The 25,060-nt window shown below is 39.8% G+C and overlaps 1 protein-coding gene across 2 annotated transcripts; it reads left to right on the top strand.

The window, feature by feature from the left end:
- The first annotated feature begins 480 nt into the window (after nt 1-480).
- Nucleotides 481-24,111, top strand: dnmt3ba (DNA (cytosine-5-)-methyltransferase 3 beta, duplicate a). 2 transcript variants are annotated; one of them, XM_067592997.1, is made up of 26 exons: nt 481-572; nt 1,724-1,858; nt 3,329-3,474; nt 7,675-7,840; nt 7,958-9,684; nt 9,790-9,916; nt 10,622-10,681; nt 10,933-10,979; nt 11,434-11,571; nt 13,617-13,679; nt 13,823-13,972; nt 14,899-15,006; nt 16,340-16,469; nt 16,795-16,911; nt 17,068-17,112; nt 17,213-17,292; nt 17,446-17,558; nt 17,912-18,095; nt 18,445-18,529; nt 18,651-18,796; nt 18,957-19,047; nt 19,165-19,313; nt 19,414-19,499; nt 19,620-19,689; nt 19,851-19,969; nt 20,893-24,111. In XM_067592997.1, exons 2-26 carry the CDS (start codon nt 1,735-1,737, stop codon nt 21,032-21,034), a joined length of 4,413 nt encoding a protein of 1,470 aa, XP_067449098.1. In that variant the 5' UTR covers nt 481-572; nt 1,724-1,734; the 3' UTR covers nt 21,035-24,111. The 2 variants fall into 2 exon arrangements, with proteins under 2 accessions (XP_067449098.1, XP_067449099.1); XM_067592998.1 differs by lacking the exon at nt 11,434-11,571.
- Nucleotides 24,112-25,060: the final 949 nt, after the last annotated feature.

Consider the following 25,060-nt stretch of genomic DNA (forward strand, 5'->3'; position numbering starts at 1 on the left):
AAAATTTGCTGTTTAGTGAGCCCGGCTGCCATGTTTTAGTAGTTAGCATGTACCATAACCGACACAGTTAACAGTTAACTAACAGTTAACTTCAATTTTAGTATCTTAACACAATATGCAGGCACATATGCAACGAAAGGAGGTTACGAATAACGTCTCCTCTCCTACACTAACTATTGAATGGTGTAGTTTTTAATCTCGATTATCTGTCACATATATAACTTATTGGATACCGATATAGCTAAACATTTCACGTTTGTAGCTATTTAATGTTACAGTGGTTACACCGAACGTTAACGTTTACTAACTATAGCAGCATAGTTTAGTGATATAACGTTAACGCCAGCAACCATAATTTTCGGCCAACTGGAAATCGGCGAGATATTGATTTTTTTAAAATTTCATTTATTTATTTATTATTTTTATTTTTGCTTTGGATGTGGCGCCACTAATATTTTGGCCCCAATGCGATCATGAGGTGGGCGTAAGTTCGTAAGCCTCGTCCAATCACGACGAGAAGGACGACACAAGGACGAGTCAGATCTTCCTGAACGTTGTCGGGGAACGACGGGGTAAGTCACCTATTATATATCATATACATTTACGTGTATAAAACAGCCACACATAACCTATTGTAACTTCCCCATGTAAAGCCGGTCTATGGATGATAAGCACAGGTTAAAATTACAGCCTTTATTGTTCTGTTTTGTTTCCAGTCTTCTTTTTGCCGGTTCTGTAATTACCCTCCGTATTCCCGTAGAGTCTGCTGATAAGCCCATTTGCAAACACGGGGATACTATCGGTGCATATCAGTTTTAGCCACTTTCTTAAATGTAAAACTTAAAAAAAGATCGTTCCCTGCATGTGAAATCAAGCTGTAGCTGCAGGACCGTGCATGTGATGTGAAATGTTGAAGACAAACCGTGTTTAATGAAATGAACATGCCGGTTGTCTGTGCAGTTACAGTACCGCTTTTGTAGTGCATGGTATTGCATTGCTTCCATTGTACTGTAGTGCTTCCACTGTAATTAATGTAAGGATCTAATGTTAAGGCTCACGTTTCCTTGTCTGCATCTGGGACGTTCGCGGCAAAAAATTGACAACGCGAGATTTCATTTACGCTTTCTATATATTGAGGGGAAGAGAGAGAGACAGCAGCAGCAGCAGCGTGGCTCCGGTATCCTGCAGCACTCAGTCCTGTGTTTTTTCGTGCATGCACGTCAAGAAAAACTGTCAGACGCAGTCGTGAAGGTGTCTGGCAGTCATGATTTGGTGTCACCAAATTTGATAGAAAGCCCTCAGCCTTTATCCTCCACAGTCAGTCAGACAATAGGAGATTTAGTACCCACCCACCCCCCACCACCCCCACCCAGTCATGGGGTAGGGGTTGACATGAGCTTTGGCAACACTGAGAGCTATGTTTTGTCAAAGAGTAGCAATATAGCAATTCCCTTTTGAAAAATGAATTTGTGCAAGGGGATATATCACTGACATGCATGCTACAAGCTGTTGATCATAGCATGTATGCTAGTACAGTATGAAGAGCAGACGGATCAGAGTAATGTTGTGATTTTATGTTTGGAATAGATGGCAATGTACAAATTATAGACCTAAATATGTGTAAACTACAACAAGACCTTTTCTTATTATCTAACCATTCATTCTTAATACTCCTCTGAATTTATTTTTAAAAAATGTGATTTTTTTCTGTTTTCTTTCGTAGAGAGCTGCAAGATGGCAAGTCCAGCGGTTGTGACACCAGACCCCTTCCTAGATAAAACCAGCCGCTTTCAACTGGTGACCTGGCTCAACAACCTGCTGAAGACAGACTTCAAAGATGTGCGGCAGATTGGTTCAGGTAAGTCATCAGTAGCAGACCTAAGGCTGTATTCAGACCAAATCAGGCAGTGCGGCGAAAACGCCAGTCTTCCCGTTTATTCGAATGGAGGTAGTGTGTTTTGACTGCAGCCGTTTTGGCCACTGCGGTGCCGCATCAGACTGAGCCAGAGTCAACTTTTGGAGAAACACAACCTGACGTCACTGTGGCTGAAGGCTGCGGTGGTCGATCACACCTGGAGATCAGACTGATCAGAGCTGTTAACTCTGCCATGAGGGAGCACAAGGATGTTACAAGGATGAGAGGAGGACATTTCTCTTCATTTGATATTGTAAAGTAAAGTTAGACTTTGCTGTCGTCTTCCCGACTCATTTTAAAAAAGACGAGAGAAAAAGAGAGAGAGAGCTGAGAGGACGAGAGAGAGCAGCTGTGGTCGAGCGAGCTAGAGAGTGCATGAAGAGAGGGAGCGCCGGTAGCGAGAAAGCCCGGTGAATCAGATACATAAACGTTATTTTCTGATTGTTCCACAGTGGTTACATTCTAGAGCACTAATAAACACGTCCACAGCCCCACACACCTCCGCTCGACCCTGCGGCTGAACGCTGCACCGCCTGATTTGGTCTGAATATGGCCTAATTCCTCTTTTTCCACGGAGTTGGTTTAGCCTGCTTTAATTATGGCAAGCCATGAATGCACGTGTTTCCGCTGCTGCCTCACAGTAACGGTGTATGGCCCTATGTAGTAGTCTTGCGTCTCAAATCACGACATGTCTTCTGCTAAACTTATTTAAGTACTTGTTCTTGTAACCAAATCTTTGTGGTTTCAACTTTTAGATATCTGCCGTATTTCACTGTTAACTGATCATCTTACAGCCGTATTTGAGCTGTTAAGTTACGGCTGCCGCATCACATTAAAAAGTTTTGCACTATCACAAGTGCAATGCATTTGTGACTTTTATAATCACTTTTACTTTGTTAGCAGGGCTATATTTCAATAAAAATTGGTCAACACAACAAGCTATGCAAATATTCAGCACTATGTGGTCCACAGATCAGTCATAAAGGTGCAATAAATGCAAACAACTTGCTATGCAAAGATATAACGGAGTAATGGCGACCTGAGCAGTGAATGAAGTCACACGCCGGCTGTGTGTGTTCTTATCTGAACCTCTCTGTTCTTTGTTTTGGTAGCCAGTCCAGCTGCATGTGCATGTTTGTGTATGTGAGTCCCTCCGTGTCTTCCATGTCCGTTTCCACCATGGCGGCCGGGTCACAAACTTCTCTGTTTGGTCTGAGATCTTGGCGCTATAGTGCAGCATCTAGTGGCTGAATGTCATGTATTGCAACTTTAAATATTGTGGGAAGGAATATCACAAGCAGAAAAAGTCACAGTGAGCTTGAATGGCCATGTACATACAAGCACTCTTTCCTCCATTTGTCCTGGTTCAGGTAACAATTCCTGAATTGTTTTGATGTGTGTGTGATCCTACAGGTGCGTGTCAGTGTCAGCTCATGGACTGGGTTATCCCTGGCTCTGTTGACATGTCCAAGGTGAAATTTGATGCACAAGGTGAAGATGACTGTAAGCACAACTTCAGTCTCCTACATGAGGCCTTCAGCAAGAACGGTATCACAAAGGTATGCAGTTTTTCTCTAGAAGAGAAGCATGGCAATTTGTTTTTTTACTTCTGTTTTCTATGCTTGTTTTAGGAGCTAGTTATGTGTCGATGTCTGTCATTATCATAATGAATGTTATCTATCCAGCCATTACGAGGGAAATTTTTACTTACAGGAAGTATGCCAGTGTTTTTGCATGGTGGGGTTTATCAGATTGTGTGTTAATTATGATATGAAAATATTGTAGAGCTAAGAACAGTGACTTCCTGGAGTTGCCAATGGTTGCCTGGCGACTGCACAGTGATGGCAAAACTCCAGGAAGTCACTGCACCTGGTCAACAAATAGTTCTGTGCTATGCAACTCCCTGTATAACTACCGTGCTGCCCTCGGTGTATGTGCAGTATATAACTTGACAGACAGATAAACACCTTCCTAACGTCAGACTCTGAGGACCGTTTTCCCCTTGTCCTCAAGTTTGTTGACATTGCAAGGAAAGGTGAAACTAAAACACACAGAAAGCATTATCAACACTATGCTTGCTTTTAACATGTACAGATATACACAATATATAAATATACCAACTCAATCTTTAATATGAATTAAAGCTGCAAGCAGCGATGAACGGGCCCTCGCACCTTCGTGCTTGTTGGGTTGCACTGCAGTCAAAGGGTTTTATTGCGGTTATGTAGATGTGTTCAGGCCTGGACTATTATCGAACATTGCAAGAAGGAGATAAATATCACTTCATGTGTCCACTATGAGGCGCTAGAGAACACCCACTAATTATACAACATGTTCCTGTATATCATGTTTAGACCACACCATGTAAATTCCATGTAAATCGGATGATGTTTGTCATATAAAGCTGACTTCCTGTTGTCAGGTGTTGTAGGTGGCACTATGACTCAATATTGACATGTTGATGTGTTCAGGCCTGGACTCTTACCAAGCATGAGAAATTTGGTGCAGGTTGGACGATATACATTGAAGTTACAACAACTTCCTGTTTCACAGCCAAATTTGAAGTCGGTCAGGCTCAATCTCTAGGAGAAGTTTGTTAACGTCTACTAATGGCAAAAATTGCGAAGTAAATTCAAAATGGCTGACTTCCTTTTGGACTTAGGGTATGGCTCCAAGAGGCTTTTATGTGCGTCTGGACTTGATACATGTGCCTACCAAATTTCGTTCATCTACGTCAAATTTAAAAATGGGGGCTTTGACTTAAAAATCTTTTAGGGGGCGTCCTTGAGCCATATTGCCACACTCAAACAAGTTTCATGAGTTTTCAAGCACATTTAACCCCTCAAAAATGCGATTCTTCTGGACAAAAAATAATAATAATTCCCTCAAATACAATAGGGCCTTTACACCGTTAGATGCTCTAATTAAATCCCCTTGTTTTTTACTGTTACAGGTTTTATGTGTCTCTTGTATATTTAACTTCAAATGTAATATAGGGCATCATATTTTATCATGTAATCAATTATCTGTTCATTTATTTATTTGTATTTATTCTTATATGAACTTCCAGTGGCCTGGGAGCATTTGCATTAGTCTAGCATCAAACTTCACAGAATGTAACATTGTCCCAAAAATAATGATCTCCGTAGATAACAATAAAACAATCAGTACATACCCATGATGCTTCCATAAGATGTATGCAGATGTTCCTGGATTAGCTCAGAGTAAAAACGTACCTCTCTTTGTGAGCTCATTTACTTCCTGATTGGTCACATCACGTAACTACATAACTACGCAACTCCGTCACTACCCATCACTGACGTGCTGTGATTCTTAAAGTGACCACAAAGAAATACAGAAAAAATACTTTAGAAAACAGAAATAAGACTTCTAACATATTAACTTAGTTGTAACGAAACAACCACAAATAGTCATTTTAACATTCAGTCTTCTCATCTCACTCTACTGTGTATACAGGTATTTCCCAAAATGTTGAATTACAATTACAGATAATTAAGAAAGAACTTAAGATTCCAAACTATTCACGGGGAAGTTTACATTGAATCACTGACTTCATCTGCCTTCTAGGCTATGAAAGCACAAGAATGTGCAGTGTTACCTGTGGAACAAGTAGATTTCCGTGGGGGCGATGTGAACTAGGGTCGGGGGGGATTTGTACACTAGAAGACTTTAAAAAGACTTTAAAAAGACTTAAGTCTGACCACCTCTCACATCTAAAAACAATGTGTCAAAAGTCACTGAGTTTAGTTACAGACTAAGATTTTGCAAAGACTGGGGATCTTGCAGGGTCTAGACTACAACTAAATTAATTTTGAGATTATTTCCCATCCTGCTCCTGGTGAAATTTACAAACAGAAACTTCCCTCGTGTGTTCAGTGGTTTGTTCTGAAAAATCAGCCAAAAAGAAAATGTAAATTAATTAATTAATTCAGTTATTACTGAGCAACAACAACTGTGAAGAGAAACAACAGACACTACACACTGATTGTTCCTGTTATTAACTCATTTTCATTTAACACATCACATTTCAAAAGGTGTCATCCTGTACTTGAACAATGCCTTAAATTTCCAGGTTTTCCAGAATGCAGGGAAAACTAGGTATTTTTACAACATTAAAACAGCTACACAGTTTATACAGCTGCCCACAGAAACCCCGCAGACTGCATGAAATACATTAGAAACAGCAGCAGCCTGGACAGTTATACAAAGGCAGAAAGTCACAGGTTTAACTCCTCCAACTGGCCTGAAACCATGTGTGAAAAAGCAGTAAATGCACTGCAGACAAACAGCAGCTGACAGACAGGGGAGGTCATATTATGAGCTTTAAAGTTTCATTAGGAATGTAGTTTAAAAACACGTAAACAAAAGGCAACCATTTACTGTGTACCAACCAATAACAGCAGCCAACATCAGACAACCTTGTCATACTTTAGCTGTTACCTAGTTTTTCTGCGGTGGTGACAAAATGTTAAAAATATACATAGCAGTTTGAAATAAACTGAGGCGACTGTTCTCTCCGGGGAAAATATTACGCCAATAACTCTTTATGAAATATGACATATTAACAATTCCTTACATGTCCGCAAAAACACATAACTCTAGAAACACAAGGTAAAAGGTGTTGACAATCTTCTTGTCAATTCAGCATCAATATAATCCATAAAGTTAAACTGTAATTTGCATACAAACCTTACATATTGGATTATTTTTGCCTCAACTCGCTCCCACCCTCCGTTGGGTAGCTGCACTATTTTAGTGTGAGAAGACGGGAGGAATGAGAGGAGAACCATTTAAAAAATTTAAGATTTCTCACTAAAATACGTGACGGTGAATTAACACTATTAATTCACCAATGTAATTCACCGTCTATTGTGTGTGTGTGTGTGTGTGACGGTAGGAGTTTTTTCGGCCGTTGCCATAGTAACTACCCAGCTTGCTGCTTAATGTTTGGTGCTCAGAAGAGCCAAAAACTTCCTATAATCTTAAACGTGTTTGATTTTTAACAGAGCGTCAAGATGTGAAAAAGACTAACTTCAGACAGCTCGCACTGAGTTTTATGACCACCTTAAAGATGATTGTTTTGGTTTTTCTGGGGGTTTTTTGGCTTGGCGGCCCACCGCAGCAAAATGTTACCAGCGGAAACACTGATGTGCATTTAAGTATAGGTGTAATTAGGGACCGAGCCCAAAAGGCAGCCTAAGGGCGAGGACCCTATTGTTTTTCGTGAGTTTCTTTCTTTCTTTATTATTACAGGACATCACACCTAAATTTGACCCCCTAAACATGCTCAAAAACTCACCAAATTTGGCACGCACATCAGGTCTGGTGAATAATTTGATAAAATGTAAAAAAATTAACCCCTAAAGTGCCAAAATGTGCTCTCTAGCGCCACCTATGTACTAATTGAAATTCAAGTGAATGGGCCCAAAACTTGCATAATTTTGATGACACAGGTGTGAGCAAGACAGACATGTCTCACCCTGCAGGAAATTCTCATCCTGTCAATCAAACTTTCAAATAAAAGCACAACACACTTGTAAGAAATATCCCTCATTTTTAAAAAGCAAAATGATCTGATCCCGACGGACCAGAGTTCGAGGTCCCGACCAACGCTGCTTACAGCTTTAATTATTTCAGTCCCTGTACCAAATGTATCCAACATTTGGTGCAGGGACTGACTTCACTGTGTGAAGTCAGATTCATTTTAAAACTGTCTTGTCTTCTTTGTTTTGATTTAGACGATTCCAGTTGAGGAGCTCATAAATGGGGATTTTAAAAGCAACTTTGAGATCCTGAAGTGGTTCAAAGCTTTCTACGTGGCAAATGTGAAAACTGAGGAATACGACCCTGTGAAAGCTCGGGACAGCCATGATATCAGCCCTATTCTGGCATCTCCTCAATCATGTAAATATAACATAGCATTTTCTTTCATTGTGACAATAAAACATAGCAGTGCATGGGTTTCATTTACCAGATTTACATCAGTTGTGCAGTCGTAATTTTGCTCTTTTACTTTGTCAGGGAAGCCTAAATTGGAATCAGGCACTGAAGAGAACGGCACTGTGACAACGACAAAATACATTTACACTGAAGAGTGGAAGAATACTTTTGACTGGGCTGAAAGAAGTACTCTTGGAGAGAGCTATACCTACTGCCGCATTTGTGACAGAAACCTGAGCACTCTTCATAAAGGCTTTATTGACCTCAAGCGACATGTGGAAACAAAAATACACATGAAAAGGGCTAAAATCGCCAAGAGTGTTCGCCTGCAAAGCCAACGCTCTGAGCCGCTTCCCTGTAGCAACGCAGCTATCCGTTTTATTCACAAACACTTTAAGCATGGCCCCAGTGATGGCGGGCAGGTGTCTAGTTATTTTGCACGCTGTAAACTGGGGTTGCAGTACCCCAAAGATATTACATCTGTTTGCCAACATACTCCTTACTGCGTATACATTTATGAAGGGGTAACACTGGGCAAGGATGAGACTGCCTCTGTGTTGCTTGTTGGGTTTTTTGATGTCGAAGCCTCCAAGCACCGCATCCGATTTCTGGATGCTCTTCAGTCTCCAGCAGATAATGGAGGAGATCAAACGGCGGCGGCAGTGGTGGAAACCTTGAAGAAATTTGAGTTACCCACGGATAATCTTGTCACTGTTTATTCTGACAGTAAAAGTGCAGCCTCACAGCAGATCTGCTCGCAGCTCAGGGAGCTCAACCCGAACATAGTAGCCTTAGGGGGGCTGTACAACATTGGTGATGCTGCTTGCCATGCTGGGGTTAAAAGACTCTCCAACCAGGCTCAAGAGTTGATGGTAGACATCCATGCCCACTACTCCTCCTGCTCTACCAAGAATGACAACCTCAAGGCTCTTTTTGACTCAGATATCACCGGAGAAAATGCATCATTTCCTCTCAACACCAGCTGCCTTAATTTTTGCCAGTTAGTCACAAAAATCTTAGAAATATGGACAGATCTTATATTGTACTTTAGCTCTTGCGACAAGGAAGATGACAAAGCCAAGTTAATCTGCTCCCAGCTGCAGGATCCCAAAGTCAGGGCAACATTTATGTTCCTGGAGCAGGCCCTAAAGCCTCTGCACAATTTCCAAAGGCATATGCAGATACACGAGGGAGCTGCCCGAGCTGATTTGCCGCTCATCCTAGAAGAAGCCAGTAGCCTGCTGTGGACCTACACCTCCTCCTTCCTTCATCCTGAAGCTGCTGTTCGCTTCCTCAAAGAACGTGATGCCCAAATCCTTAATAACAAGAAATTCCACCTGTCAAGCTCTGAACTCAGTCTGGGTGGGAGAGCTGCAGAAGACTTCCTGAACGAGTCTAAAGCTGCAGAAGTGCTGCCACATTTACAAGAGGAGGTGTTGCCGTTCTACATCGCGCTCGCAGGTAGCATTGCAGAAGAGCTGCCTCTAAGTGAGGAGGTGCTAAGAGGCTTGGCTCAGCTGCTGAACCCCCAGAGCAGGCTGAAAGTAACAGGGGAAGCAGTAGGAGAGCTTGGCATTACATTGGGAATCTGCAGCTCCCCTGAGGAGGTCAAGCAGCTCACTAGTGAATTCGTCGAGTATCAGCTGGCTGAGGAGGGAGAAAAGGAAAAGTCAGCAGTAGTTTCACTGGAGAAACACTGGGCCGACGTACTGAAGGAAACCAAACCAACCTCAATCCTCAGGAAGCTTGTTTTTACCCTGTTGTGCCTCCCCTGTCCTCCACTTGATGCTCAGCTGGTGTTTTCTCAGGTACGTAAATGGAAGAGTTGTATCAAAATCTTTTGTCTGTCTTTGTGCTTAGTTTTTGTGTGTTTTAATTCATTTATTTCATATATGTTCTGCTTCCTTTCTAAGGCCTTGGAGAATGGTGATGCCACATTGTCTGACAGTGAAGCCTTAACAGAAAGCGAGAGTGACGTCACGTCCGACAGCACTCTCTCCGACAGCATCAGCAACAAGGAGTCCTCAATTAAGACTGAAGGTAAGAAGAAGATAGTCCATAGGTAGTGCAATTAAGTAAAATGTGCATGTAAATTAATTTAATCATCTGATAATATAAACCATATTTCATAAGATAATGATTCTTATGGTGTATGTGTAAAAGACTTTAAACCTGCAGTGTCGAACTTTTGCATATAAATGAACGTCAGTTACATTCAATCAGTTGCCAAACGAGTTCACACAATGCTGATTAAGCCTATCGCTGCCAGATAAATCTCTCTGTATTTCACAGTATAAGGAGTTTTTATATCTCATGTCTGGGGCAACATTCCTGTGCTGGGCGTTTGGCCGTTTTATCGTGTGGCTCTTCTAGACTTTCCAAATGTTATCAGACCGAATGGATCAAATTCTGATAGTGAAACGAGTCATCTCATTCAGTCTCTAGCCCGCTCGACCAGAGTAGCTCTCTCTCTCCCTCTTTTTCTCTTGTCTTTGTTAAAATGAGTCGGGAAGCCGACAGAAAAGTCTAACTTTATTTTTAACGTTATCAAACAAAGAGAAATGTCCTCTCCTTGTCCTGGTAACGTCTTTGTACTCCGGCGATCACAGCCAAGCGCCCTTCTTTACTCTCACTGCCAGAAGGGGGAGACAAAAGTCCTGCACACCAGCTGCTTTAAGAAGAAGTGTATAAGAAGTCCATACACTGGATCCTACATGTTATCCACACTTTTATCTTATTTTCTAGGATTCAATGGCCTTGATGTGACCTTGAAGCCATGTAAAGTCCGCCTTACAAAATTAAATGGTAAGAAAAACTTTTTAAACGTGTCATTATTGAAGTGTAATTTTACCTGTAAGGTATACTGAGTGAAAATTAAATTAAGTAAATCTTACTGTAATTTATTAGCTGAGAAAAGAAAAACATGAATTATTTTGTGTTGTGCACCATATGTGGCTTCCTTTTATCCTCCAGATCTTTAGGATGTTAGAATGCAGTTATCATGTCTCTGATTTCAACACTAAAAATACTAAAATACTTTGTGTTTCCTTCCAAAGATCCAAAGAGTTATCATTATGAAGAGAATGGCTCCTTATTGAAAGAGGTAACACTTTTTCTTTTCTGATCTTCTGCTGCTTCTTAATCTACTACATCTACATAGAAAATAAGCAACTTGATTTAAAAAAAAGTCAGATTTGTAATGACAAATAGGACTTTATTGTTCTGAATTTAAAAACAATGTCTGTTATTTCACCATAAATACCGGCAGCTGCACTTGACAGCAGTTTCTAGGGAAATTTAATTTTTTGCATCCATATTTGTATATCGTTTAAAATTCAAAGTTGCTGCTTTTGTAAAATAAACCTTCCTTTCTTTAATCCCTCTGACCTTACCAACAGTCTTTTATCCTTTACTTACTTCTTTATTCTCGTTATCTGGCCAATATAATTACTGCTGATGATGAGGTGCAGTTTGCCTGTATATGAAGGCGTGTGTGCGTTTTTTGGTGTACATTTGCATGATATTTGAGTGTGTAATGAGAGTGTGTTGTCTCTCAGGGGACCATTAGGGGAGGTTTTGGCTGGGAAAGCAGCTTGCGCCAGACGCCACAGGCCCGTACAGTGTTTCAGGCTGGCCGTAGCACCTGGTGCAAACCCATAGCTCTTGATAAGGGTCCGGAGTCCCGAGATGAGGTGGTAGGTATACTCAAGTATACTACCAGGGTCATGACAGCCCTCTCTGCCCTCTGTAATGCCAGCATAACAAAAACAAACGTAGTGGTTTACCCTACAACATGTAAGCATCCTGCACAATGACTAAGGTTGGGGCTTGACAGCATTTAATCAAATCTATTTAGGTTTAGCATCAACAATTTCAAATTACAAAAGCTTGAGGACTCTAAAGAATGAAATTTAAAGAAGTAAAAGATAGATTACACATTTGCTGTTTAGTTAAAGATACTCTGTGGAGTTTCTGACCAAAGGCAGAGAAGAAGAAGACTGAAGGCTAGTAAACACGGATGTGGGGCTACAACTAAGAATTAATTTCTTGATCAGTCATTTAAAATTGAAATCATAATTTCTTAGAGTCTGTTGTCATATATGATAAAGAAAAACAGAAAATATTTTCATATGAGAAGCCGGTACTAATACTTGGTATTTTTGCTCGATAAATGACTGAAATGATTATTCGATTATCAAAATAGTTGCCAGTTAATTTTCTGTCAGTTGACTATTCAGATAGCCAAATCGATTAATTACTGCAGCTCCTTCTGGATGTAAACAGTGCAGGATTTAAATACACTTTTATAGTGTCCTGGCAATGAGTAGGCCTAGTCTTTATCCAGAGCTAGACAGCTAACAGTTAGCTAACAGTCTGCAGTCATCCGATAAACTAATGACTTAACTTTTAACATGTTAAATAAAGATCCACATTTACTGTAAAACAACAAAAAAGCACAAAATGCAAACACAAATCAGAATCTGAACAATATTCATTAAGCTGACATAACTATGTAAGAAACAAAAAAATGCTGTGTCATGAGCTAAGCAGGTTAGCCAACAGGTTGCAGCTATGCTAGCCAGCTGTTAAGTCACCTTTAGACCGAATCTGCAACAAAACAAATACACAGCAAATATATCATGCATATAGTGTAAAGAAATTGCTAACACAAAATACTCACGGATAAATAGTGTCCAAGGCAACAATGTTGAAGATAAATAGCAGTAGCAGATGCTGGCACATGTGCTCTCTACTCCGTCCTGTTAGCTCTGAAGGAAATTCCCTGTCGTATAACTACTTCTGTTGAATGACCAGTAGGGGTCACTGCAGAACTCAAAAACTACTTGCTACTACTTGGCAGAATAACGTTTGTTAAACCTCAAGGATACACACCTTGCGTTTGTGATACAAGAAAACTCCATACATACATCTAAATTACTATAATATACTATAAAAGATTCAGTTACTGGGAATCCGCGTCCATGTAGCATCCATTTTGTTTTATCTCACCGATTCCAGCTCGACCACTACTTCCCTCAGAACAAGTGTCCTGTCAGCAACACACTTCCTGTGGAACTGAAATTGATTGATTCATTGATTTATTTCCCTTTTCATTGTTCTATTAAAAAGTTCACAACAGATAAACAGAGATTTGTGTGATTTCTACAGTTGATTGTGGACATTATGCTTCATTAAACACGGCGGAGAAAACAAAATAGACTCAAAACGTGAGCGGTCCCATAGTGACGCATGTGACTCAGTCGGTGTTGATTGTTAAATTTGATTAAATGGAAGAAAATCTGTTCTGTGACACGGGTGAGTTCTGAGTTAACAAATAAAAACATGAAAACAGATTCAGCTATTGGAGTCCAAACCACGTCTTAACACACCTTCATTTCAGATTTCGCATTGGCTTTGTTCACCTGGAAATAAGGCAGGAGTAGGAAAATACATCCTGCCAAGCATAATGCTGGCTCCTATGTTTAAAATTAGATTTATAGTCATATATTACAGTGTATTATGCTGCTTTGAACAAAGCGAATCCTCACATTTAAACATTGATGAAGGGCTCCGTTGCTTCTTGGTTTTAACACATTGTCTTCTCCTTGTCACCTGAAATTAAAAACATAAAAAAAATCAAGACGTAAGTGATTGGTTTTTACTTAAACTTACTATCGCAGACAACTGGATTAATGTCTCCTCCTAAATCCCTTTAAACCTTTGACGTCTTTGTCCTCAGGAGGAAGAGACATCACCATCCAGTAAACCCACACCAAGAGGACGACGGAAACATGCCTACCAGGTATGTTACAGTTACAGGAATAATCCCACAATACAATATTCTCCAAGTCTGCTAATTAAACACGTCGTAGGAAATATCTCTGTTAGACTTTTAGCTTTTATATGAACATTTTGTTTTCAGTCATCACTGCTTTTTCTCTGCAGGACGGTAAAGGGTTTCTGACAGGAGAGCTGGTGTGGGGGAAAGTGAAGGGGTTTTCCTGGTGGCCTGGGATGGTGATGCCGTGGAAAACCAAGTCAGCTCCTCCGGGTATGCGGAGGGTGGAGTGGTTCGGCGACGGGATGTTCTCAGAGGTTCGTAGCACAATGTTTGAATGTTTGTTTTAGGGCTGTAGTCTGCTGGTCGACTGGTCGATTAGTTGGTCGAAATGCTCTTGTCCGACTAAATTCTCATTGGTCGAATAATCTCCGTGTTATTTTCATGAGGAGAAAAGTGCTACATCAACTGCTTTCCAGGAGTAATCCATTATTTCCTGCGGCGGGAGGGACAGACTAACAAATAAGCTTTGAAAACGGGGGTGTATTCAAAACACTCCCGTTGTTTTCACAACTTTGAACTCGCCCAACCTAATGGAGACTGCTGGATCTGACTGTACCCAACGTTTACTGAACGTTTACTGAATCTGTGTTTCTCTCTGACACAACGAGAACCCCCGCCAGGCCAAAAAAAAAAGTTTTTTAATATTTGATATAGAAATCGATAGCGTTTGGGAGTTTCTGTGCAGCGCTGTTGCGGTACGTGAGTCAACCTCTGTCATTGCCTGGGAAACCACTGGTAGCGTGGCTCCATTAAGGAATATGTTTGCTTAGCGAGTGGGAGAGAGCGAGGGGCAGATAAGTGACGGTGGATGCGAGTGGGGTAGAGGAAAAGGTCAGTAGTAAGTTGTCAGTCTGGCAGTAAATGTACAGTACAGACTACAGTGTGTCAGTTAATAAATGCTAAAAAGTCACGTCTGTTGTTTCCCCAAATGCTGGAAAAGTAAAGGGGGTTAGCTCCAAAGTTAGCAACAATGGGCTAGCATAACCCGAAGACACAAAACAGAGAAATACAGAACAGACAAATGTGTGACTGCCGAGTTTACTGTGCACTCTGTCCCGTTACACCCCTCCCCATCTTTGTTTGACTACAGCCCTAGTTTGTTTTGATATTTATGTACTCGAGCTGCAGGAACATTTTTCTGAACTAATGATTTTCACATCATCATTGCCATCTGTTGCAGATCTATACGGAGGGTCTGCTGCCATTTAGTACCTTTACAAAGTGCTTCTGCAGAAACTCCTTCGCCAGCTTGCCTCTCTACAAGGAGGCCATCTTCCAGATCATCGAGGTAAAAGACCAAAACTGTCATACAATCAGTATTTTGTATGTTTTTTCTGTTTGTGTCTTACACTTCCTGTTTTTCCTCGCTCACCACTATATCACTGCACAATGTTGTACCACATTGTTGAATGCAGAATTTGTCAATGCTCAAACTCGGGAAACTACAACTAAATGACCCTCATGACATTGGTTCTGTAACTTTGTGTGGTGCTTCTTCTGACAAGGGTATTGTCAACTCAAAGAATAGAGGATGAAGTTGGTTCTCACCAGTAGTGACCTTGTAATTCAGAGTGATCATTTTTACCAAGTTTTTTCTTGATTATAGTGAAGAAGTCCCAGATTCCTTCAGACAATTCCCCTCTGTCTTCTTTCTACTGAGATTTTATTAGTTTCAGATGAATTGATTATTATGATATAACAGGTTATTTGGACCTTTAAAACATCATATTTATGATTCAGCTTTTTCCATCATTCCATCTATTCAAATGTAAAATCTTAGTCCATATCTCACTGTTATCATGTCTTACGTTGTGCCAAAGGCAATTGCAGCGCTATAGAGTTGTATTCACATTATTGTGTAAAAACAACCCTTTTGCGTGTGCCTCCTCCGTTACTGTGAAAGCTCAAATTTGTCGAACTTTGACCTGAGCTGCGCTGACCATTGTGGGTGCAGCTAATCACTGTTGACCACAGCTTCAACTGAAAGGTGGACGAAAAATTAATTATTTTTGTTTCTGTATTTCCAGAACTGTACAGTAACAAATTGGCCTCATACCAAAACCAGACAAAAAAGATTTTTGCTCAGTGAAATAGTGATAGTGAGTATGACAGTCCTGGATGGGCAGTTACTGGACAGCTACTAGGCTTTATTGTTACTAAACACTGTTTGAGTCTCTGAAATGTAGCTTCCAACATTAACATTATAGCTTATACTTTTTTGTTTTTTTCCAAAAGTCAGTCCACCAGCTAATCAGTGAGCTGAGTGAGCAACACAAGACCATTTTAGCTGTAATGTGAATATTCCTTCAAAGCGTCATAAACCTTGAAACTAATAAGTGAAGTGGAAATTTGGCTACAGCATCAGCGGTTTGCTGATTGGGACCAAACTGTGAACAAACTTTTTTTTATGACAAATAATTTAACAACTGATGGAAATAATAATGAAACAATATGCTATTTCCCAACACTGTTTACCTTTCAAACCATTGACTGACAGAACCGATGTCATTTTTGCTAACATGTTTTTGTTTGATGGTGTCAAGCAGATTGTTCATAGTCGCTTGAAGAATGTGTTAACTCAGTGGCTGGAAATATTTCACTAACACACCTGTAACTTGCAGCTGGCAGGCGAGCGTTGTGTGAAGTCTTTTGCTGCGGCTGAAGGAAACAAAGAAAAAGAGCTCAAGCTGATGCTTGACTGGGCCTTTGAAGGATTTCTGCCTACAGGACCGGAGGGATTCATACCTCTTGGTACTTGCACATTTATAAGTCCACCAGAAATTAATAGCTCCTTTCATCACACCATCCTTTATGTCCAAATATTTTATTTAATATTTATAATCAAATGCAGCATATTATGGTAATTTTTCTTCATGTCTGATTCATAGAAAGCTTGAGAATATAGAGTGGTTCAGACAGTGTTGCTATATGTATTAGTATTTTAGAAGTGAACTAAGAATTAACTGATTAAGAATTAACTGTCAGTTTATACGTGTGTCCGTCTGGCTCTATCAGTAATTTCACAACCCGTGTTTTTCCATAAAATTTCTCTTGATTCCATCTTTTTCTGGTGCAGATTCTGCTGCACATGTTGACTCCTCCGACTCCGCCCCGTCCGAGTACCAGCCGCCAGCAAAAAGGAAATATGTTTTTAAAAATAAGGCAAACGCTTCCATCGTCACCTGCAGCAGAGGTACGTATCGCTTTTGTTGGAAGTCCATAAAAATAACGACAAACTGGAATGAGAGTAAAAAATTTGAGGAAGCTACTAGATTCAGTCATAGGCTTTATGTTATTATCATCATTTTGTCTCCCTTTGTGTGATCTGTTTTAATATCTTCCTTCACAGAATCGATAATAGAAAAGCTCAAGGAGAAGGGAAGAAAAATCGAAGGTAAGTTTTGTGTGAGAGTATTGAAGAAGTTTGTGATTTAAAATCCTCTTTGATGTAACTATAACAATCTCAGTTCTAAAGTAAATGTGTGTTATTTCAGATTTTTGTTTGTCTTGTGGCACATCTGAGATTGAAGTGCAGCACCCGTTGTTTGAAGGTGGTCTTTGTCTAAAATGCAAGGTAATCTAATAATCTAATGATCTGATCTCTGTCTACTGTATGTGGTCTGCTTTTCTTCATTCCACTCCAGTTTGTAAACGTCTAACCTCCATCTGAAAACCAGCGACTATTAACATCCCAAATGCCGCAAAACTACCTTTTCACTGTTTACAGGAGAACTTCACAGAGACCCTGTATCGCTACGATGAAGATGGCTACCAGTCGTACTGCACCGTGTGCTGCGCGGGCTTAGAGGTCATTCTGTGTGGCAATGCCAGTTGCTGCAGGTAAACACTGCTCAGGTGTTATGTCTGGCCAGTTTATTGATATTTATTGTTTATCAGTGTGACCATACTTGGGGTTTTTTTTAATATATTTTGAATTATGACACACAACCTTAGCCACCGATATGATTGTCATTAGCTAGACTGTGACCACTGTGTGGTGCTTAGAACAAAATATCTACACAAACATAACAGCCCATCAGCTACAACTTCTTCAATAAATATTTATCTCAACAGTAAAAGCAAATACATTTATATAGATCACAATGAAATTATCTCCCATTTAAATTTACAAAAAAATCTCTCATTTTCATTTATATGTTTTCTGGATGTTTGTGTGTGTCTGTCGCTCCCAGATGTTTCTGTAAGGACTGTCTGGACATCCTGGTGGGTCCGGGAACCTTTGACAAGCTGAAAGACGTCGATCCATGGAGCTGCTACATGTGCAAACCGTCCCAGTGCGAAGGAAACCTCAAACTCAGACCAGACTGGAGTGTTAAGGTCCAAGACTTCTTTGTCAACAACAGTGCCATGGAGTTTGTAAGTACAACACTTTGCTGTCTCAATACGCATTAGTTACACCTGTCGACATCCAGCGTGATCTAATACGACAGTTCTGCACTAAATCCAAACATTGGGAAGCTTATCATGTTCAGTGTTTGTAGAGACTCTCAGAGAGGTGTGTATGGGCCCAGAGAATGAATCCAGATGACTTTGATGATCCCTTGACAAATACCGGTTTATGACCAAAATACCTGCTAAACTAATTAACAAAACAAATTGAGCAGCAGCTGGTACAACAGGCTGCATGTACATAACCAGTGTCTTTCAGTGCTGTAACTGGTGTGGTGGCTTCTGTTTACCTGTGATTTTATTTCCTTTATCACAGGAGCCTCACAGAGTTTATCCCTCCATCCCTGCCGATAAACGCAGACCAATCAAGGTGCTCTCGCTCTTTGATGGTATTGCAACAGGTAAGTTCATCCTGACAGTCATCTTCAGTCAGACAATCACCTGAACCAAAAGTACAACGAGAAGACAGTAATGGAGATTGTGTGAATAACTTGCTCTTAACCAACTGTATCATCGTGACAGGATACCTGGTGCTCAGAGATTTGGGCTTCAAGATTGAGCGCTACATCGCTTCAGAAATCTGTGAGGATTCGATCACCGTGGGGATGGTCAAGCACGATGGAAAGATAGAATACGTCAATGACGTTCGCACCATCACGAGGAAACATGTGAGTGCGAGCTGAGAAAGATTTCTCATTTCTCAACCCCCTGAAAACTAATCTGAACTCACCTTCAGCTCTGTCGTCAATTTCTGTGAGTTTGGCACATCAAAAATGACTGAAAACGATATAAAAATATGAACTCACACTCTGTAGTCGTGTGTTGCAGCTGGCTGAATGGGGTCCCTTTGATCTTCTGATTGGAGGCAGTCCGTGTAACGACCTGTCGATGGTCAATCCTCTTCGGAAAGGATTATTTGGTATGCCGCTCCCAAATATCTGAACAGTTAACAAGTAGTTGCTGATCAAATGCATGTTCTACACACATAAACTCTTCATTGATAACTCTTGTTTGTTTTTCTTGTTTTGTCCTGCAGAGGGCACTGGAAGGCTCTTTTTCGAATACTACCGTATATTGACCTTGTTGAAGCCGAAGGAGGACGACGACCGTCCCTTTTTCTGGTTGTTTGAGAACGTGGTTTTCATGAGCGCCAATGATAAATCAGATATCTGTAGATTCCTTGAGGTGATTATACTGCGTGTTTATTACTGGTGAAAGCTTCCTTTCAACCCAACAGACTGCTTTAAGTCTTATTGCTCATTATTTTCCATCCCTTTTTTTTCAGTGTAATCCAATTCTTATCGATGCAGTGAAAGTCAGTCCTGCTCACAGAGCGCGCTACTTCTGGGGAAACCTCCCTGGCATGAACAGGTACATACTAATGCACATGTCGTATCATTTCTTTCCTGCGTATTCTCGAGCTAAAAGACAAAGATTCACTTCCTGAAGAAACTTAAATTACATTGCATGCCCGTCCACCTTTCTCTTCAGACCCTTAGCTACATCTCTAGATGACAAAGTGGCTCTCCAGGATTGTTTGGAAGTCGGACGCAAGGCGAAGGTAGGATCAGTGTTTTTTGTTGTCACATAATGTTTAGTTTGCAGTTTAAAAGAATGAGTCCATTCTCCATGTGACCAGGAAGGCTGGGTTAACTGATCTCCCTAGAAATGATTCCTAAAAAGGCAAAAATGCCCTGATTCTGATGTTTTCTCTTCCTGCAGTTTGACAAAGTCCGCACCATAACAACAAAGTCAAACTCCATAAGGCAGGGGAAGATGGGGCCGCTACCCGTCTGCATGAACGGCAAAGATGACTACCTATGGTGCACCGAAATGGAACAGTAAGCAATTAACATTTAAACATATTGTTTATATGCAAAGCTTTAATCTCAAGTTTAGTATGTAGATGTTAGATAAAGCATTTTTTTAAATCTCCACAAGTTGTACTTTATAGATTGCAAAGCACCTGACCGAGAAACAAGAAGTCTTGTGAGACAGCAAAGGTCAACTGTTCCAGGCAGCAGAGTAAAACTCCCTCGTTCATTCATTCAATACTCCCTGTATAATAGACCCCGGTAGTTTACTCTTTAATGAGCAGTAGATGGACATTTTGGACACCAGATAATCATTGTTTGGTATCATCACTGATGTCGTTGTTTCGCACGACTGTAACTTTCACATCTATGAAATGCAACACACTGCATCATGGGATTGTTAGCAGAAAGTTGTATACCTGCTGTTGACACTACTTTTTTGTTGTTCCAGTATTGACGGCTCTATATAATCGATAAAATACACACTCATAATTTTGATACTATGGCAGAGTATAAATGTAGTACACTGCAGAGTAAATATGGAGTGATTTCGGACACTAATTTTCAAAACAACTGTACTCCATGTACTCGTCAGATCCGCTCTGCAAATCAAAAGTTAAAAAAAAGCTTTCGCACTCTTTTGGATGTCTCAGAAATCTCTCTTTTTATTAACTAAAAAAAGCTAAAAGTGGTTAATATGTTTACCATAAACACACAATCTCCCCGTTTGATTCCAGGACCCTTACTCTCTTGCTGTCTGTATACTCTGTCGCTATCTAAAAAAAAGGCAAAATGTACCTTAAAAAAAGAAGAAAGTTGAGCTAAATGCTGACACTTTTTGTAAATATAGAAATTCCACTCTGGTTTTTTTTGTTGTTTTTTTTTTAGCACATTTCAGGTAATTGGATGTTTTGTATCTTAAAAGTTTTGCATGTGGTTGACTCTTTTAGGATCTTTGGCTTCCCCAAACACTACACAGATGTGAACAACATGGGCCGGATGCAGAGGCAGAAAGTCTTGGGTCGCTCCTGGAGTGTCCCTGTTATTCGTCACCTCTTCGCCCCACTGAAGGACTATTTTGAATGTGAATAGTAACTGTGAGGAAGGTCTTTATATCAGAGCTGAAGCGGTAAATCCACCGCTGTATCCTGCCCTGCATTACTAAGTAGTTTAAGCTCTCCTGTCTCTTTCTGAAAGACCTAATTTAACATTCACTATTTTGACTTTGAGAAATGTTTGCCTTCAATCCTCTGAGATGTCTGTCATCCATGATCCACTATCACCAGCGAGCAACTGACACTTTTCAGGTTTCCTTCATCGTGGACGAGGTTTCCTTTGATGAACGACGGTGCTGTGATCAAACAGTAAGAACACGGGCCTGTCTCTCGAAGCGAGATTAGTGGGTCACCCAGCTATCTTTGGGCTTTACTCGGGTTTTCCGGGATCACAGAGCTGGCTCACTGTTAACACGGTTAGATCACAATATGCTGCAGGACTAACGTGCTTCAGTCAGACAGAATCAAAACCTGTTAACAAGCCCACCGACTAACCAATCAGATCACTGGAGTTTACAACGACATGACAAGAAAGAACAATAGAGACATTTTAAACGATAATTATATCATGTTTGCACAACTAGATGTTCAATCTGGGTTTACAACTGAATTTTAGGTAAACAGACGGATTTTTAACCACACTGACGACCCGATAAATAGCCTCATATCATTCATTTATACTCATATCCAGGATCACCAGTATTCAGTTCCAGTGAATCCAGGTAAACCAGAGAGAGCCGTCAGACCTGGCTTCAAGACACAGGTCCTCTACCTCAGGTCTCTACCTCAACACTGGTTAATTGGTTAAAAGAAATCAGCAGTTACACTTTTTTTTATCCTGTATTTAATTTATAAATATGAAAAATGTTAACTTTGTTTTCTTATAATCTGTATTTTATATTGTTTTATAATCTTTTTTTTTTTTTTTTTTAGTGTTCATCGTTAGCTATGTTGAATTTTTATCTTTTTTACCTCCTATGAAAAGTTTTAGATAATTAATCAACCAGCCTTTTTTTTTTTTTTTACTCTGTTTACTAAAACGTTTTTATCCAAATGAAATAATCTCACTATGGTGCACCAGTGATTTTGTCCAAAATTACCTCACTGGGTTTGCATTTGTGCTATAACATGTTATCTATTTCAAGGACTGTTATTTATACATGACCAAAAAACTATTTTGTGTCGGCTTATTGAGGCCAAACTCATATGACTGTTATCAATATTTCAACTGGAGTGTTTTAAATATGACTGTAGTTAAGTCGTCAGTTACTGTAAACTTTCATTACAATACCGCAGAGGTCAGACTTCAGCATTATTCACAGCGTCTTCCGATGAAGGAGCTGTGAGCCTTAAAGGACCGTAACAGTGGTTTTGCATGTTTGATCCCTTTTTTAATAAGAGAGCGTGAAAACATTATAAACAAGACGAGCCGACCGTATTTCACAGCGTCCTTCGAGACACGTCGCTTTGTTAAAATACAAAAGTTAAAAGACCTTTATCATTATGACCATGGTCTTCCTCAGGGTCAAACAATAATATGCACGGAGAAATGAATACTGTAAGAACACGTTTCAATCACGTGAAAATTTGTACCGCGATTTTAATTAAAAATAATAGTTTTTTTTTTTAATTATTAAAGAAATAATGAAAAAGGAGCACAAAATTTTAAAAAGTTGAAGAAAAAAGCAAATAATAATAATGATTGAAAAAAATAATCTGCATTATTTTAATTTAAAAAGATAAGAATAAATCATGAATAAATAAATTAAGGATGAGAGACCAGAACCTGTTTAAATTCATTTTTATAGAGTGAGAAACCAACAGTAAAAGGCTGTTTAACATTGCATGCAGTCGTCTTTTTCAGCCAATCACTGTCCCCTTGATGGGGGATTCAGAAACGATGCCAATGATCACGGCCTCTAAAGATGCAGGGTGACTTTTTTTTTTATCATGTAAAACAACGATAAAGTCTTTTAAACTTTTATACTTAAACAAAACACAGTGCCTTGAATTTGAATTTATCCAAATCCCTTTGTCGTGTGTGTGCTTTGAGTTTCTTCAGGCAGATCCGAGTAGCGTTTCCTTCTTTGATCTTCGTGTTCCTGCTCGGGACAGATAACACAACACACTGCTGCAATTTTAGCAAATAAATTATACTCCAGTCCTGTATTTTATTCCAGCAAAGTTTCCTTTCTCCATTAACAGTTTTAACTCAACAATCCCCTTTTTTTTTACCAACAATTATTTTATATCATGATGCAAATTTCCATCACAACGTTTTTGGCTTGTCAATCAAAACAAACATGTGACAACCGGACTGTTATGTGATTTGCCCTCCGCTCATTCAGACCAAACTTTGTGATGAAAAGTGGCATCATGAACGTTGATTTTAATACCATTCTGGCTGTAATGTTTTTTATATGCAAGTAGTAAGCAAACATGCAAAAACCCCACTGTTATGGTCCTTTAAATCTCAGTGAGTCGTGACCCAACATGTAGCATAAGTGTCATATCTCTGTTCTCAGTGTTTGTTGTGGTGTTTTTATAAGACAGCGTTTATAATCCTTTTTAACATCGACAGTACTGTTCAGGTGTCTCTGAAACATGACTTTATGCACACCTGTGTTTTTATTTTAACTTTACTGAAAGTTAAAATAAGTGGTGCTGACTTGGGTTAGAATCACTGTTGCTTTTCCTGTGGTTCACCACGCATTACACACACACACACACACACACACACACACATGTTGTGCATTTACACACAAACACACACACAGCTGTGATAAAAATGCCAACAGTGAAATCGAACCGTTCTGTCGTGGTCAACACTTTTACCTCAGGTTGTTTCTTTTGGATTCTTGATGGTGCTATGCTAACGGTGCTAACTCTGTATGTACAGTTTGAGGGTTTTTTTTGTTTTATTTTTACCTCTGACCTTAATTGGCACCAGCTAAAAGTTTTCTTGTAGCCTGTTGTTTTGTTGATTGTTTAATGTGTTTTTATGAAAGAACAAAGTGATTTAGTGGGATTAGTGTGATGTATCATCAATTTCCTCAGTGAAAACAACAAATGGTAATGAAAAATAAGGAAACAATAAAAGTGTTAGTTTATTGAGTGAGCTTGTTATGAAGTATTTTTTTCATTGGAGCATGTGGGATTTTGCCTGATGTTTGGTTTTTATGGGCAGACTTTAAAGGACGGGGTTCACATTCTTTCTAGTCTGTCATTAACAACAGTCACGAGCCGGAATAAACATGGAAACAGGTTTTTCTTGCTGTAATCATTCCTCCTGTTCATACTGACCATTAGAAGATCCCCTCATGATGCATTTACAATGTAAGTGATGGGAGACAAAATCCACAAGATTCATTCTGTGCAAAAATGTATTTAAAAATTTATCTGAAGCTAATATGAAGCTTCAGTCACCCAAATGAGTCAAATCAAGTAGATATCTTTCAACGTGAGTCATTTTAGTGCCAAAGTTCTTCTTTTTGTTACTATACTTCCACCGCAGCTCAACAGGGAAACACAAAGAGGGAATTTGAAGCTAAAAAGACTGTAAATGTGGCAGATATCCACTTGATATGACTAACTCAGACTGATGAAGCCTCATATAAGCTTCAGATAAACTTTTAAATGCAGTTTTGCACAAAATGACTGTGTGGACACACTGTGGATTTTGGCCCCCATCACTTAAATTGAAATTGAAATTGAAACTGAAATTACATTCAGAAAGTATTCAGACTCCTTCACTTTTCCCTCGTCAATCTACACTCAATACCCCATAATGACAAAGCAAAAACAGGATTTTAGAGATTTATGTAAATTTATTAAAAAGGAAAAAACCTTTGGGATGGTATCGGGCAGGTAATGAGCGGTGTTTGGTTTCCTCCAGACATGATGCTTAGAGTTGAGGCCAAACAGTTCAATCTTGGTTTGATCAGACCAGAGAAGCCCAGAAACCCAATATCTTGATTCTCACAGTCTGAGAGTCCTTTAGGTGCTATTTGCAAACTCTAAGCAGGATTTCCTGCGTCCTTCATTGAGGAGCTGAGCTCAGCTT

This window comes from Thunnus thynnus, chromosome 6, assembly GCF_963924715.1.
Source record: "Thunnus thynnus chromosome 6, fThuThy2.1, whole genome shotgun sequence".
Classification (NCBI taxonomy): Eukaryota; Metazoa; Chordata; class Actinopteri; order Scombriformes; family Scombridae; genus Thunnus; species Thunnus thynnus.